General features: G+C 34.6%; 1 protein-coding gene across 1 annotated transcript; it reads right to left on the minus strand.

The window, feature by feature from the left end:
* Nucleotides 1–80: 80 nt before the first annotated feature.
* On the minus strand, nucleotides 81–15686 carry LOC144854576 (uncharacterized). Its single transcript, XM_078712516.1, has 4 exons — nucleotides 15650–15686; nucleotides 2011–2127; nucleotides 1599–1697; nucleotides 81–257 (listed from the first exon to the last, which is right to left on the minus strand). Exons 2-4 carry the CDS (start codon nucleotides 2107–2109, stop codon nucleotides 81–83), a joined length of 375 nt encoding a protein of 124 aa, XP_078568642.1. The 5' UTR covers nucleotides 2110–2127; nucleotides 15650–15686.
* Between the last annotated feature and the right edge of the window lie 1677 nt (nucleotides 15687–17363).

Below are 17363 nucleotides of genomic sequence, written 5' to 3' on the forward strand. Positions count from 1 at the left end.
ATCTAATCATTAAATGTCTACTGCTTATTGCGTCAAAAAGTGTTTACTCATAAAAACATTAATTTATTAAAAACCTGATTTTAATTTGAGTAAAAACTAATCATTAATTTAATAATATAATTATATTTGATGATTACATATTGTTTTGTTGAACACGATGCTCCATACGTCATCAGGCAGATGGCAGTATCGTGATGTTGCTTGTAAGTTAAAAACGGTGAATCGAGACAAATATGCAATGGTGTGTAGCCTGTAGTCTGTAATTAAATAGCAAAATAGTAAGTTAATCAATGTCAATAACGTGTTCTATAACTATTCACAAGAAAACATAGCCCTATAATTTTAATATTTTCGGCACTAGTTCTCTATTGTACGTACGGGCAGAGATTAATCTGATACATTGGTGTTGTACAGTGGATTGTGGAACAGTTAGGGATCAATAACGCTCTTATAACTGTTGAGAATAGATGGAAGAGAGGAAGGCGTACATGAAAACGATTGCATTTTTAATTAATCCAGTTTTAATCGCTTAAATATCCATTTACACTAGAACGATGACGATCGACGATAAAAAGATAAACATAAACAAAAGAAATTAGAAGATTTTTCATTCTGTATATAAAATAACCATTTATGCTGTCTTTGACGAAAATAATATTGCTCATGTCCAATCAAATGACGTCATGATTAGTAAGAGCAATAATATCGTACCGATACAACGTACTTGTACGTTAAATACGATGAATAGAGTCAAACATGCAATGGTGTATCGCTAAATATCTGTAATTAAATAGCAAAATAGTAAGTAAATCAATGTCAATAACGTGTTCTATAACTATTCGCAAGAAAACATACCCCTATAATTTTAATCTTTTCGGTACAAAGTCTCTATTGTAGGTACGGGCAGAGATTAATCAGATACATCGGTGTTGTACAGTCGATTGTGGAACTCTTAAAACTCTTATAACGGTTGAGAGTAGATGGAAGAGTGGAAGGCGTACATGAAAATGATTGCATTTTTAATTAATCCAGTTTTAATCGCTTAAATGTCCATTTACACTAGGACGATAACGATCGACGATAAAAAGATAAACATAAAACAAAAGAAATTAGAAGATTTTTCATTCTGTATATAAAATAACCATTTATGCTGTCTTTGATGAAAATGATATTTATCATGTCCAATCAAATGACGTCTTAATTAGTAAGAGCAATAATATCGTACCGATACAACGATGTTATTGTTCTTATTGATCATGACGTCATTTGATCAATCATAAATGGTTATTTTATAGTTCTAGAATGAAAACTTAGTTTCCTTTGTTTTATGTAAGGAAAGGGTTATGTTCATTTTTTATCGTCGATTGTTATCGTCCTAGTGTGTAAGCAGCCTTTAAACTGCATACAATAATAGGAAATCTGATTTACATTATTACGTTGGTTTGCTTATAGAAATGCATTTACATAGAACATATGTTTGTGACCATGACATTAACACATCATCTTATCTTATATAACCATATAGCATTGAACGTCGATCGTCTACCTTTTAAATGTATTTTAAAGCAAGTTGTTTTATTAATGTGTACTCTACTCACCCATCCTGTATTCACGTGTTTTCTGTTTCGTTCTAAAACATGTTTCAATGCGATCGAGTACCCTCTGTATGATAAGCAATGAACAATAGTATAAGGCCACTGTGAACAACAAAATTACGTAAAACAATCGTCACATATAAAATAACATAACGTATAACGATACTCAACATATTTGTTTTAATTAACTGTCTTCAGGTCTGTGCACTGTAGATAGGAAGGACAGAATTTTTACTGTTTCTGAAGTTCAACCTACACTGGGAAAGAGTATGTTACTTCTTTTCCATTAATAAAAGACCCAACAACGAAGGGAACTAAACATGAATGATTTGCAAGATCAAGGTAGGATGTCCAAGATCAAGGTAAATCAATGTATACGCAATAGTTGTGTACTTTTCTATATGATTGTCCTTACATAAGTTGACGAGCTGTATTCAAGGCAAACATCTGATGCTTGAGCAATCAGCTGAATTACTAAGTTTTCTGGAATACCATACCACAACACACCTCCCATTAATAACGTTTCATTATCCTAACAAGAAAAAACATACATAGTATTACATTAAAGTGACTCAATGCGTATATGGATTATGTACAGGTTTTAATTTGTTTTGAAGAGAGACATTAAAAATAAATAATTATGCATAAAATATATACTATCATCATCATTATTGAATTATGAATATCCTTTGAATTATAATTTTCTTTTTCCTTATTCTTAAAAATTTCATTCAGAAAAAAGTGTACTGTTGTGAATAAAAATTGTTTTATATTTGATATTATGATATTGTATGTTGATGTTGATAATACATATGCCTACCTATCTATTGTGTAAATCATTATTATTGTATGGAAAATAACAGTTAATTATATCTCAACTGACGATTATAGTATGTATTACTATTTCAGTACAGCTATTAATTACTGCTTCGTTCCCACGCGTAACCTAGCCTACGCGTGGGGCATTGTTTTATGATCGCCAAACCCACGAAGTATTGTCTTTTGATCGCGATCCCACGAGTAAAGCGCAGGATTGGTTATTTTGGAGTTTTCAGAGCTTATACTTGTGTTGTAGCATACAGGTTTTTTTTGCTATTTGTTGCTTTAACCATGCTATTTATGCTAATATTGCTATTTCTGCTTATAGCTGGAAAAGCAGTTGTGGTTGCTACTGATATGTTATTGTGCTATTGAAGTCTAAGGGCTAAGTGTTTCACTGCTATAGCAGCTATTTCTGCTATAGCTGGAAAAGCAGTTGTGGTTGCTACTGATATGCTATTGTGCTATTGAAGTCTGAGAGTTAAGTGTTACTGCTATAGCAGCTATTTTTGCTATAGCTCGAAAAGCAGTTGTGGTTGCTACTGATATGCTATTATGCTATTGAAGTCCAAGGGTTAAGTGTTACTGCTATAGCAGCTATTTTTGCTATAGCTGGAAAAGCAGTTATGGTTGCTATTGATTTGCTATTATGCTATTGAAGTGTAGGGGTTAAGTGTTTCACCGCTATAGCAGCTATTTCTGCTATAGCAGGAAAAGCAGTTGTGGTTGCTAATATGCTATTGTGCTATTGAAGTCTAAGGGTTAAGTGTAACTGCTATAGCAGCTATTTTTGCTATAGCTGGAAAAGCAGTTATGGTTGCTATTGATTTGCTATTATGCTATTGAAGTCCAAGGGTTAAGTGTTACTGCTATAGCAGCTATTTCTGCTATAGCTCGAAAAGCAGATGTGGCTGCTACTGATATGCTATTGTGCTATTGATGTTTAAGGGTTAACTCTGACTGCTATAGCAGCTATTTTTGCTATAACTGAAAAAGCAGTTGTGGTTGCTACTGATATGCTATTATGCTATTGAAGTCTAAGGGTTAAGTGTTACTGCTATAGCAGCTATTTTTGCTATAGCTGGGAAAGCAGTTGTGGTTGCTACTGATATGCTATTATGCTATTGAAGTGTAAGGGTTAAGTGTTTCACCGCTATAGCAGCTATTTCTGCTATAGCAGGAAAAGCAGTTGTGGTTGCTACTGATATGCTATTGTGCTATTGAAGTCTGAGAGTTAAGTGTTACTGCTATAGCAGCTATTTTTGCTATAGCTCGTAAAGCAGTTGTGGCTGCTACTGATATGCTATTATGCTATTGAAGTGTAAGGGCTAAGTGTTTCACTGCTATAGCAGCTACTTCTGCTATAGCTGGAAAAGCAGTTGTGGTTGCTACTGATAAGCTAGTTTGCTATTGAATTTGAAGGGTTAAGTGTTTCACTGCTATAGCAGCTATTTCTGCTATAGCTCGAAAAGCAGTTATGGTTGCTAATGATATGCTATTGTGCTATTGAAGTCTAAGGGTTAAGTCTGACTGCTATAGCAGCTATTTTTGCTATAGCCGGAAAAGCAGTTGTGATTGCTATTGATTTGCTATTATGCTATTGAAGTCTAAGGGTTAAGTGTTACTGCTATAGCAGCTATTTTTGCTATAGCTGGAAAAGCAGTTATGGTTGCTATTGATTTGCTATTATGCTATTGAAGTCTAAGGGTTAAGTGTTACTGCTATAGCAGCTATTTTTGCTATAGCTGGAAAAGCAGTTGTGGTTGCTACTGATATGCTATTATGCTATTGAACTCTAAGGGTTAAGTGTAACTGCTATAGCAGCTATTTTTGCTATAGCTGGAAAAGCAGTTATGGTTGCTATTGATTTGCTATTATGCTATTGAAGTCCAAGGGTTAAGTGTTACTGCTATAGCAGCTATTTTTGCTATAGCTGGAAAAGCAGTTATGGTTGCTATTGATTTGCTATTATGCTATTGAAGTCTAAGGGTTAAGTGTTACTGCTATAGCAGCTATTTTTGCTATAGCTGGAAAAGCAGTTATGGTTGCTATTGATTTGCTATTATCCTATTGAAGTCTAAGGGTTAAGTGTTACTGCTATAGCAGCTATTTTTGCTATAGCTGGAAAAGCAGTTGTGGTTGCTACTGATACACTATTATGCTATTGAAGTGTAAGGGTTAAGTGTTTCACCGCTATAGCAGCTATTTCTGCTATAGCAGGAAAAGCAGTTGTGGTTGCTACTGATATGCTATTGTGCTATTGAAGTCTGAGAGTTAAGTGTTACTGCTATAGCAGCTATTTTTGCTATACAGTAGCTGGAAAAGCAGTTATGGTTGCTATTGATTTGCTATTATGCTATTGAAGTCTAAGGGTTAAGTGTTACTGCTATAGCAGCTATTTTTGCTATAGCTGAAAAAGCAGTTGTGGTTGCTACTGATATGCTATTATGCTATTGAAGTGTAAGGGTTAAGTGTTTCACTGCTATAGCAGCTATTTCTGCTATAGCTCAAAAAGCAGATGTGGTTGCTACTGATATGCTATTATGCTATTGAAGTCTAAGGGTTAAGTGTTTCACTGCTATAGCAGCTATTTCTGCTATAGCTCGAATAGCAGATGTGGTTGCTACTGATATGCTATTGTGCTATTGATGTCTGAGGGTTAAGTCTGACTGCTATAGCAACTATTTTTGCTATAGCCGAAAAAGCAGTTGTGGTTGCTACTGATATGCTATTATGCTATTGAAGTCTAAGGGTTAAGTATTACTGCTATAGCAGCTATTTCTGCTATAGCTGGAAAAGCAGTTGGGGTTGCTACTGATATGCTATTGTGCTATTGAAGTATAAGAATTAATTCTCACTGCTATAGCAGCTATTTTTGCTATAGCTCGAAAAGCAGTTGTGGTTGCTACTGATATGCTATTATGCTGTTGAAGTCTAAGGGCTAAGTGTTTCACCGCTATAGCAGTTATTTCTGCTATAGCTCGAAAAGCAGATGTGGTTGCTACTGATATGCTATTGTGCTATTGAAGTCTAAGGGTTAAGTCTTACTGCTATAGCAGCTATTTTTGCTATAGCTGGAAAAGCAGTTGTGGTTGCTGTTGATATGTATGTTAGTACTAATTATTGATGAGTTAATTTAAGTTGATAATTAAAAAATAGGCTTAATTTATAATATTAAAATAACAAATAAAACCTCGTAATTTTCAATAATCATGGCATTTTTGAATGAAATATACATTATGACTAATTTTGCGCACCATATATTTGTAAGACCGGACCATATTTGGCTGCCAATTCTGTCAATTTTGTGTCATATAGTATATACATGCAAACAGTATAATCTGTATACATATTACATACAAGTGTAGAATAGGTGAAATTACGGGACCCGCCATTTATTCCAATTTTTAACATGGCGACGGTATCAAAATGAAACACTTAGATAGCAATTTCAGAAGGAAATTATCTCAGGAACAACATATTAACGTGTAGAAGAAATTTGAATACGTAAAATATAGATGCGCACCCTTTTAAATGTGATGAACTATTACGCAAAATATGAAAATACGACTTTTTTTATTGAACTGGCCATATGACGACGTCACAACATCCGATTGGCAAAATGTTCACATGAATTCGTATCTACAATCCAATAGCTTCCAGAAAACTTTTTAATCGTGATTATCACATTTTATTCTTACGAGCTATTACAGATTAAAATTTACTGTAAAGATGAAATTAATGACCCACGTAATTAAAATTTTTAGGCATGATGACGTCATAAAAATTAAAATATTTTTATCTCATGCTAAAGAAAGTTGATTGACCTACACAATATATAAATGTAGGAGAAAAAGGAATACAGATAAGCGTGATGGGCTCCATTGAATGTGATGACCAATAACGAAAGAGACAAAAATTCTATATTTTACATTCGTGTGGCCATACGATGACGTCACAATGTTTTTTTAGCCTTATCGATGCATGATCCGATATCTACAACTCATCAACTTCTAGATTTTGTAATAAAAATAAACGGTTCACGGTTTACTTTAGAAACTATGACTGTTTTAAAAAAGACATAATTTTGACGATTTTTTAAGCTTTTTCATAAAAAACGCGCACAAATTGTCTAATTCAACGTGTTCGTATGGCGTTATTTAAATTAGAAAAGGTCTAAATTGTTTTCAAAATTACTAGGAAAGGCTTGAAAAATATAATTCAAGAGAAAAAAATATGTTTTTAATGCTACGTGCGCACCGCGCGCGTAAAAAATTGCGCGCCCGTGGGAATTTTTGACATGCTCAAAATGACAAGAAACGCATAAAAAGTTGATTAGAAATTAATTTTGCGCATTTTGAAATTTTAAATGCGCGTGCGCGCGTAACTTTTTGTGAAACATGCCATTTTTAATCCGTAGAAAGTTTGCCCCTGATATGACTTAAATTTTGTCAAAGTGTCAATACTAAATGACTTTTGGTTTTTAATCTATGATCAATCATTGAAATTCATAAAATTGCGCGTAAGTCACGTTGCGCAACTATGACGTCATTCAAAAATAGGAGGTGCACAACTTCACATAAATGCCCATATGTTGTCAAAGTTATGAAATGTTATGTTTACACATTTTAGAGAAACGCAACTCACAAAAAGGAAGGAAGGAAAGAAGAACTAGACATGAAACTCGTCACTTTGACGAGTTAGTTATCCGCTCGACAAACGCCACGTGCACGTCATACGTTGGAATGTTGCACACAGAAAAAGATTATGGCATTATGACCTGAACTGATGAATATGATATGGTGTTAGTGCTAAATTCTGTCTATTTTGTGTCATATAGTATATACATTTTAAAGTACACAGTAAATCTGTATACACGTAATTTAAATTTTTAGGCATGATGATGTCATAAAAATTAAATATTTTTAACTCATGCATAAGATAATTGATTGACCTAGACAATATTAAAATCTCGGAGAAAAAGGAATACAGAAAGGCGTGATGCGCTCCATTGAATATGGTGAGCAATAACGAAAGAGACAAAAATCCTATATTTTACATTCGTGTGGCCATACGATGACGTCACAATGACCGGTTAGCCATATTGATTCATGATCCGATTTCTACAACTCATCAACTTTCAGAATATGTAATTAAAAAAAAGTTCACCTCGTTGTTTAGAATCTATGACTGTTTAAAAAAAGGCATAATTTTGACGAATTTTGACAATTTTTTTAACTTTTTAATCAAAACTGCACGTAAATTATCCAATTCAACGTGCCCGTATGACGTAATTTTAAGTCGAAATTGTTTAAAAGTTGGTAAAATTACTAGAAAAGGCTGAAAAAACATAAATCACGCAAAAAAAGTTTTCAACGCTATGTTCGCACCATGCGCGTAAAAAAATGCGCGCGCGTGGGAATTTTTTACATGCTTAAAATTACATGAAATGCGTAGAAAGTTGATTAGAAATTGATTTTTTTGCATTTTGAAATTTTAAACGCGCATGCGCGAGTAACTTCGTGTGAAACATGCCATTTTTTCCCCATAGTCAGTTAGCGCAAGATATAACTTAAACTTTTGTCAAGTTTCATATTAAATTGTTATATGGTTTTCGATCTATGTTAAATACGCGAAATTCGTAAAAACGCGCGTAAGTCATGTTTTGCGCAACTCTGACGTCATTCAAAATAGGAGGTGCACAATTTCACGTAAATGCCCACATGTTGACACAGTTATGAAATGTTATGTTTACATGTTTTTGAGTTACGCGAGACACAAAAATGACAGAAAGAAAGAAGAATACAGAAAACTAGATTTGAACTTGTCACTTTGACGAGTTCGGGTTATCCGCGCAAACGCAACATGCACATACTTAACCATATGAACCTCGACAATTATTATGCCATCCTATGACATGAAATAAATATGTTTACAGTGCTGAATTGTACCTATTTTGTAGCATACATCATATTACAGTATTTACAGAATACACTGTATATGTTATACAGTGTAGCATAGACGAAATTACGAGACCCATCTTTTAAATCCAATTATTAACACGATGACGTCATCAAATCGACATATAAAGATAACAATTTTAGAAGATAATTATCTAAATAATTACATTAATAATTTAAGAAATTTGAATACGTAAAATATAGATGCGCGCTCTTTTAAATGTGATGAACTATGATGCAAAATATCAAAATACAACTTTTTGTATTCAACTGGCCATAATAATACAGAAAAACTAGATTTGAACTCGTCACTTTGACGAGTTCGAGTTATCCGCGCAAACGCAACATGCACATACGTTTATATTATATGAACGCCGACAATTATTATGCCATCATATGAAGTGAAATAAATATGTTTACAGTGCTGAATTGTACCTATTTTGTACCATACAGCATATTACAGTATTTACAGAATACACTGTATATGTTATATACAGTGTAGCATAGACGAAATTACGAGACCCATCTTTTAAATCAAATAATTAACACGATGACGTCATCAAATTGACATATAAACAATAACTATTTTAGAAGCTAATTATCTAAATAATTACATTAATACAAATTTCTTTTTTTAAATGACTAGGAAAGACTGTAAAATCATAATTCAAGTGAAAAACACATGATTTTCATGCTCCGTGCGCACCTTACGCTTAATTTTTTTCGCGCGCGTGGGAATTTTTGACATGCTCAAAATGTCATGATCAGCGTAGAAAGTTGATTAGAAATTAATTTTGCGCATTTTGAAATTTTAAATGCGCGTGCGCGCGTAACTTCTTGTGAAACATGCCATTTTTAATCCATAGAAAGTTCGCCCGTAATATGACTTAAATTTTCACCAAGTGTCAATAAAAAATGACTTTTGGTTTATAATCTATGATCAATCATTGAAATTCGTAAAATCGCGCGTAACTTACGCTGCGCGACTCTAACGTCATATAACGAAGTTTCCTGCACATCTACAGCTACAGGTCAATCTTATGACAAAGTTATACAAAGTTATGTCTACAAAAATTTGAGATATAGCTGCAACAAAAATCCGGGAAAGAAAGAAGAATAAAGATGAAAAAAAAAAAAGATATTTACAATCACAAGGGTTATCCACAACTTTATAAGTTGCGGATAACCAAAAATATTGATCCCATACAATAACAAGGAGTTATCCGCTCTACCAAGCGGATAACTAATTATTAAGGACAAATACACTATCCAATAATTCTCATTACAAAAATATCTGAATATACATGTGGAGTAATTTTTTTTTTAGGATACATGCCAGGGGTTTGAAATGAGGGTGGTTAGGACAATACACATTGAATACACTGTGTATACTAATAAAGGGTTAGGTGTAGTTGACACAGTGGAGGTTATTTAAATGGTTAGGTTCAATTGGTTAAAGGGTTTGGTTTATTAAGAGGGTGGGGTACAGATGATAGTTGAGATTATTTAGAGGGTTGGGTTCATTTGATGCTTGAGATTATTTCGACGGTTAGGTTTAGTTGACAGTTCAAAATTTCTTGAAAGGGGGATTCAGTTGATACTTCAGATTCTTTAAGTTTCTGTCCAAAGAAATTTGATGCAACATGTTAATTGCAATTGTGGGTTGCATTTATCCCAAAACACCGATTTACAAATATAAAAAATTAATTTCATTGCAATGTGTATAAGTATGTGGTTGGAAGATGTTTCTATAATGTTGATGGTAGTTGTTTTTATAACTCAAACAGCTTTAAGTACTGTATTACAGTATTGCCAATAACCTAGCATCCGTCTGTTGCAAGCTGTATATAGGAGTTATCAGTTTGATTGTTCAGTTAATAAGTATGGCTGTAATTGATATAATGTAATGACAAAGTAGTACATTGTGATTTAGGTTTTCTGAACCAAATTAAACACATCGTCATTGCTAACAAATACGAGACATTCGCAATAATTGAATTGCGTTCAGAGCTTGATAATTCAATCAGTGAGAATGAACCATCACGATAAGTTGTAGTTTGTTTTTGCTTGTACTTAATTGTATTTATTTATTTATTTTTTTTTATTTATTTATTTTTTTTTTTTTACTGTATCTATCAGTTGATTTTTAAATGCCTTGTCATTCTTTTATTTCTTATGTTTCACTTTATAATGTCATTTGTTAATTTTGCAAATGTTAATTTCTGTTCATTGTAGGGGTTTTTTTTGTATCATCATTGTAAACGACACTTAACTGCTGTATGGAGACTAAATGAATAAATTTATATTTACTAAACTTTCAAAACACAATTAAATCCAAGATTTAACCACCCTCATGTGAAACGCCTCATGTGAAACGCCTGACGTGTATACCCTTAAAAAAACATCACTCCTGATGTAAACTGCCAAGATATAACCACCCTCATGTAAATCGCCTGACGTGTATACCCTTAAAAAAACATCACTACATATGTAAACTGCCAAGATATAACCACCATCATGTGAAACGCCTGACGTGTATACCCTTAAAAAAAACTATTAATCCTGACATAAACCGCTAAGATCTAACCACCCTCATGTGAAACGCCTGACGTGTATATCCTTAAAAAAAACTATTAATCCTGACATAAACCACCAAGATCTAACCACCCTCATGTAAAACGCCTGACGTGTATAACCTTAAAAAAAACATCACTCCAGATGTAAACCGCCAAGATCTAACCACCCTCATGCAAAACGCCTGATGTGTATACCCTTAAAAAAAACTATTAATCCTGACATAAACCGCTAAGATCTAACCACCCTCATGTGAAACGCCTGACGTGTATACCCATAAAAAAACATCACTCCAGATGTAAACAGCCAAGATCTGAACACCCTCTTGTAAAACGCCTGACGTGTATAATCTAAAAAAAAAAACATTACTCCAGTGTAAACCGCCAAGATGTAAAACGCTCCTGACATAAACCGCGAAGATCTAACCACCCTCATGTGAAACGCCTGACGTGTATACCCATAAAAAAAACATCACTCCAGATGTAAACCGCCAAGATCTAACCACCCTCATGTAAAACGCCTGACGTGTATAACCTAAAAAAAAACATCACTCTAGATGCCAACCGCCAAGATCTAACCACCCTCATGTAAAACGCCTGACGTGTATAACCTAAAAAAAAAACATCACTCCAGATGTAAACCGCCAAGATCTAACCACCCTCATGTAAAACGCCCGACGTGTATAACCTAAAAACATCACTCCAGATGTAAACCGACAAGATGTAAAACGCCTGACGTGTATAACCTTAAAAAAAAACATCACTCCAGATGTAAACCGCCAAGATTGAATCACCCTCATGTGAAACGCCTGACATGTATACCCATAAAAAAAAACATCACTCAAGATGTAAACCGCCAAGATCTGACCACGCTCATGTAAAACGCCTGACGTGTATAACCTAAAAAAAAAACATCACTCCAGATGTAAACTTCCAAGATGTAAAATGCCTGACGTGTATAACCTTAAAAAAAACATCACTCCAGATGTAAACCGCCAAGATTGAACCACCCTCATGTGAAACGCCTGACGTGTATACCCATAAAAAAAAACATCACTCAAGATGTAAACCGCCAAGATCTGACCACGCTCATGTAAAACGCCTGACGTATATAACCTAAAAAAAAAACATCACTCCAGATGTAAACTGCCAAGATGTAAAACGCCTGACGTGTATAACCTTAAAAAAAACATCACTCCAGATGTAAACCGCCAAGATCTAACCACCCTCATGTGAAACGCCTGACGTGTATAACCTTAAAAAAAAACATCACTCCAGATGTAAACCTTTAAGATCTAACCACCCTCATGTGAAACGTTTGATGTGTATAACCTTAAAAAAACATCACTCCAGATGTAAACTGCCAAGATCTAACCACCCTCATGTGAAACGCCTGACGTGTATACCCATAAAAAAAAAACATCACTCCAGTGTAAACCGCCAAGATTGAACCACCCTCATGTGAAACGCCTGACGTGTATACCCATAAAAAAAAACATCACTCAAGATGTAAACCGCCAAGATCTGACCAAGAAAACCATTAATCGTGACATAAACCGCCAAGATCTAACCACTATCATGTGAAATGCCTGACGTGTATACCCATAAAAAAAACATCACTCCAGATGTAAACCGCCAAGATCTAACCACCATCATGTGAAATGCCTGACGTGTATACCCATAAAAAAAACATCACTCCAGATGTAAACCGCCAAGATCTGACCACCCTAACTGGTTATTTTCAACAAGCTCGTGTAACACAAAGAAAATCCCAAAAATTATGAAACATAGGGGAAACTATAGATCGATGATTATTGGAATGTATGATCAATATAAATTTCTTGCCCGCACCTGGCCTTTAAGTATACACAGTTTAAGTGTAGCATTGTGTAATTTTTATATTGTTTGGCTTTAACTATGACTACATTCTGACATGGTATGGTGTAGTTAAAATATAGCAACTATAGCAGCGATAGCTGAGGTTTCAGGCAAGTGACCAATGTGTCACAGTAGGATAGTGATATAACAGCTATCCCAAGGCTATTTGCAGCCTATTTTGTAGAGTGGTTTTGTATAGGTGGTGTGAAGCAATTGCACAGGTATTTGTTTGCTGTTTATAATACAAAAGCTATCCCAAGGCTATTTTCAGCCTGGCTATATCAATTATAGCAACTGCAAGCTATTTCCATGCTATTTATGCTGTATAAAGTATAGCACTTACACAGCTATTTAATTGCTACTAATTGCTATTATTGCTGTATCATATATAGCAATTACACAGCTATTTTTTTTTGCTATTATTTGCTATTATTGCTGTATCAGGTATAGCAATTATACAGCTATTTGTTTGCTATTATTTGCTATTATTGCTGTATCAGGTATAGCAATTACACAGCTATTTGTTTGCTATTATTTGCTATTATTGCTGTATGAGGTATAGCAATTATACAGCTATTTGTTTGCTATTATTTGCTATTATTGCTGTATAAGGTATAGCAATTACACAGCTATCAGGTATAGCAATTATACAGCTATTATTGCTGTATGAGGTATAGCAATTATACAGCTATTTGTTTGCTATTATTTGCTATTATTGCTAAGTGACCAATGTGTAACAGTAGGATAGTGATAGAACAGCTATCCTTAGGCTATTTTCAGCCTGTTTTGTATAGCATATACACAGCTATTTGTTTGCTATTACTTGCTATTATTGCTGTATCAGGTATAGCAATTATACAGCTATTTGTTTGCTATTATTGCTATATCAGGTATAGCAATTCCACAGCTATTTGTTTGCTATTACTTGCTATTATTGCTGTATCAGGTATAGCAATTATACAGCTATTTGTTTGCTATTATTTGCTATTATTGCTGTATCAGGTATAGCAATTACACAGCTATTTGTTTGCTATTATTTGCTATTATTGCTGTATCAGGTATAGCAATTATACAGCTATTTGTTTGCTATTATTGCTGTATCATATATATCAATTACACAGCTATTTGTTTGCTATTATTGCTGTATCAGATATAGCAATTACACAGCTATTTGTTTGCTATTATTTGCTATTATTGCTGTATCAGGTATAGCAATTATACAGCTATTTGTTTGCTATTATTTGCTATTATTGCTGTATCAGGTATAGCAATTACACAGCTATTTGTTTGCTATTATTTGCTATTATTGCTGTATCAGGTATAGCAATTACACAGCTATTTGTTTGCTATTATTTACTGTTATTGCTGTATCACAGGTATAGAAATTATACAGCTATTTGTTTGCTATTATTTGCTATTATTGCTGTATCAGGTATAGCAATTACACAGCTATTTGTTTGCTATTATTTGCTATTATTGCTGTATCAGGTATAGCAATTATTCAGCTATTTGTTTGCTATTATTTGCTATTATTGCTGTATCATATATAGCAATTACACAGCTATTTGTTTGCTATTATTTGCTATTATTGCTGTATCAGGTATAGCAATTACAAAGCTATTTGTTTGCTATTATTTGCTATTATTGCTGTATCAGGTATAGCAATTATACAGTGCTATTATTTGCTATTATTGCTGTATCAGGTATAGCAATTACACAGCTATTGTTTGCTATTATTGCTGTATCAGGTATAGCAATTACACAGCTATTTGTTTGCTATTATTTGCTATTATTGCTGTATTAGGTATAGCAATTACACAGCTATTTGTTTGCTATTATTTGCTATTATTGCTGTATCAGGTATAGCAATTATACAGCTATTTATTTGCTATTCTATTGCTATGTTTGCTGTATCAAGTATAGCATTTACACAGCTATTTGTTTGCTATTTATTGCTATGACCAATCCTGCGCCTTAGTGGATCCCACGCGCTTCCACGAAGTATTTTTTTTTTATCGCGTTGCCACGCGTTCCTACGCGTTCCCATGCGATACGACGGGAAGGTATTGTTTTTTGGATCGCGATAATACGATCGGCTTTGTTTTGCTATGCCTACGATGGAAGGTCTTGAATATACACCATTATTACCAGCTATCAAAAGAGAATAATGCCAATATAATAACCCACCTTGGATCGACGAATTTTACACCTACAGCTAAGCCCGAGTAGGCCTGCCTTCCCTAGCTACTACAGGCCTTGTTGGCTAGGCCCAGATCCTATAGCGATTAAAATATTGATAAAAATGCTTCGTTTCGTCGTACGAGAGTTTGTCTAGAAAAATTGATTTAAAACAATATCTCCCAAAATAATACTACGATTGCGTAAAAAGTAATTATAAATATGACTCTATACGAAGGAATCAGCCAACACCGCTAAAATAATAATATATTCTTTGAATAAAATTAAATGGCAATTAAATAACCTATGACCCACATTAAAGAGTGCACCAACTGGTGGTAGCGAAAAAAAAAAACACCCGAAACATCGGTGGTCGAGCGAATTTCATTATCACATGTGATAAAAACAACGCAAATCAAACATGTTGATACAAAAAGTTGGCCGTGGCCCACTTCACTGAGGTTCACCGGCCGCACGAGTGCCGTTAGGCAGGCCCGTAACCAGGGGGGGGGGGGGCCTAGAATTGGACGACCCATATTATGGGCCATAACACGAAACCGACGACCCCTACAGCCTAGCCTAGCCTAGGCCTAAGTGTGGTATAACATCCCGAAGCCGAACATAGCCAAATATCTTTAAACCATACCTTATATAATACTCGCAAGCAAGCAATTGATTGAAAAAACGAAATATCGCCATTTGATACTGAATGTGTCGACACGAACAAACGAACAGATATGGAACGCCAAGAGTGCATCATTAAAACTGCATTCGACTCGATTAGCACACGAAATATCAGAAACATGGCAAACCAGGTCAAAACGGCCCCTTTTTCAGGGGCGGGTAAGGTTTGCTCAGTGGAGTGGTCATCGTTAACCCAAATAATCAAATCACCTTACCCGCCGCTGAAAAAGGGGCCGTTTACAGGTAATATAGGCCAAGTAATTATACTGCATGGCATGCTAGATTGGTACTCTGTACGAATTTAATAGCGTATAGCGGATGGGTGGTACTTCGTTGATTTTTTTTTTTCTGGGCCTATAGCTAGCTAAGCTAAATAAAAAAATATCGGGCGTAACTGCTGTATTTTCAATCATTGTAACAACACATAACAATAGACGCGTGGCAAAACAATGCCTCTCGTAGGATCGCGATCAAAAAACAATGCAGTTCGTAGGATCGTGATCAAAAACAATTATACCTCGTAGCCACGCGTGGCCACGAAGCTGGGGCGTGGGTTACGTTGCAGTAATTTTTAGCTGTACTGATACATCAATATAAATCAAATTTCATTAGAGTTTAATTTTAATTCACGGAATTTAGACAAAAAGTGTCATTATTTAACGTTCTACATGTATGGTCAGCAGAGACAGGCCTGCCATACGATTTATATACAAAACATTAAGGTTGAATCCAAACAAGGCAATCTTGATAGCTTTGTTCCAAATAACATACATGTTTCATTTGTATAAATTAAAACATTTTTTAAGGCTAATCATTTGATATAAAACAACCTACCCAGTCTGACATAGTATTTACAAGTTGTGGTTCGGATGCACACAGTCGTTCAACTTCTGGCCATTTCTCTGAAACAATAGCTTGCCACAATTTGTTCCTGTTAAATAACGTGTAAACAAAACATAAAGCTTGTCAGAAAAGAATGAATATGAAGGTGAGGTGATCATTGAGCACTTGTTGGTTTTATTATTATTGTTATTATCGTATAGAGTATATATTCTATGGCACCAATCAGCACCATTAGCATATACTGTATGCATCAGGTAATAGGATTGCATATATCAATATTTTGCGGTCATATTTATTTATTTTGTGCATGTTTTTTTTTAAATTGAAGATCAACAAAATTATAAAAATGATCACCTATAATTCGTCAAAGTGACGAATTAAATTCTAGTTATTATTGTTATTATCAATGAAAGGATAACATAGCTCGAGCGAGTGAGTGGCCGAGCGGTTAAGACAGTGGAACCGTAACACGTACGTCCATAACATCGGCAAGGTTTCGAGTCTCACTCGCTCCATGGTTCTGGTGGTAGAAAAAGTCATCTCGGATAAGGACTATAACGTAGGTCCAGTGTACAAATCTGGCTCATGTGCACTTAATGAACCTAGTACATCTTTCGAGACGAGTGGGGGTTTCCTCGGTGTACTAGTTCACACACAGCCACTGTCACAAACTCATCATAATACACTGGGCCCTCTTGGAGAACAGTCTTAGACTGAAGAGGCAACCCAGTATAACGAATAAATAAAGATCATACATATAGATGATAATAATGGAAGGCAAACATGAAGCTTGTGATGTGAACAACGAAAGGTGAACATATAGAACATAATAA

Source organism: Antedon bifida, chromosome 10, assembly GCF_963402885.1.
Source record: "Antedon bifida chromosome 10, ecAntBifi1.1, whole genome shotgun sequence".
NCBI lineage: Eukaryota > Metazoa > Echinodermata > Crinoidea > Comatulida > Antedonidae > Antedon > Antedon bifida.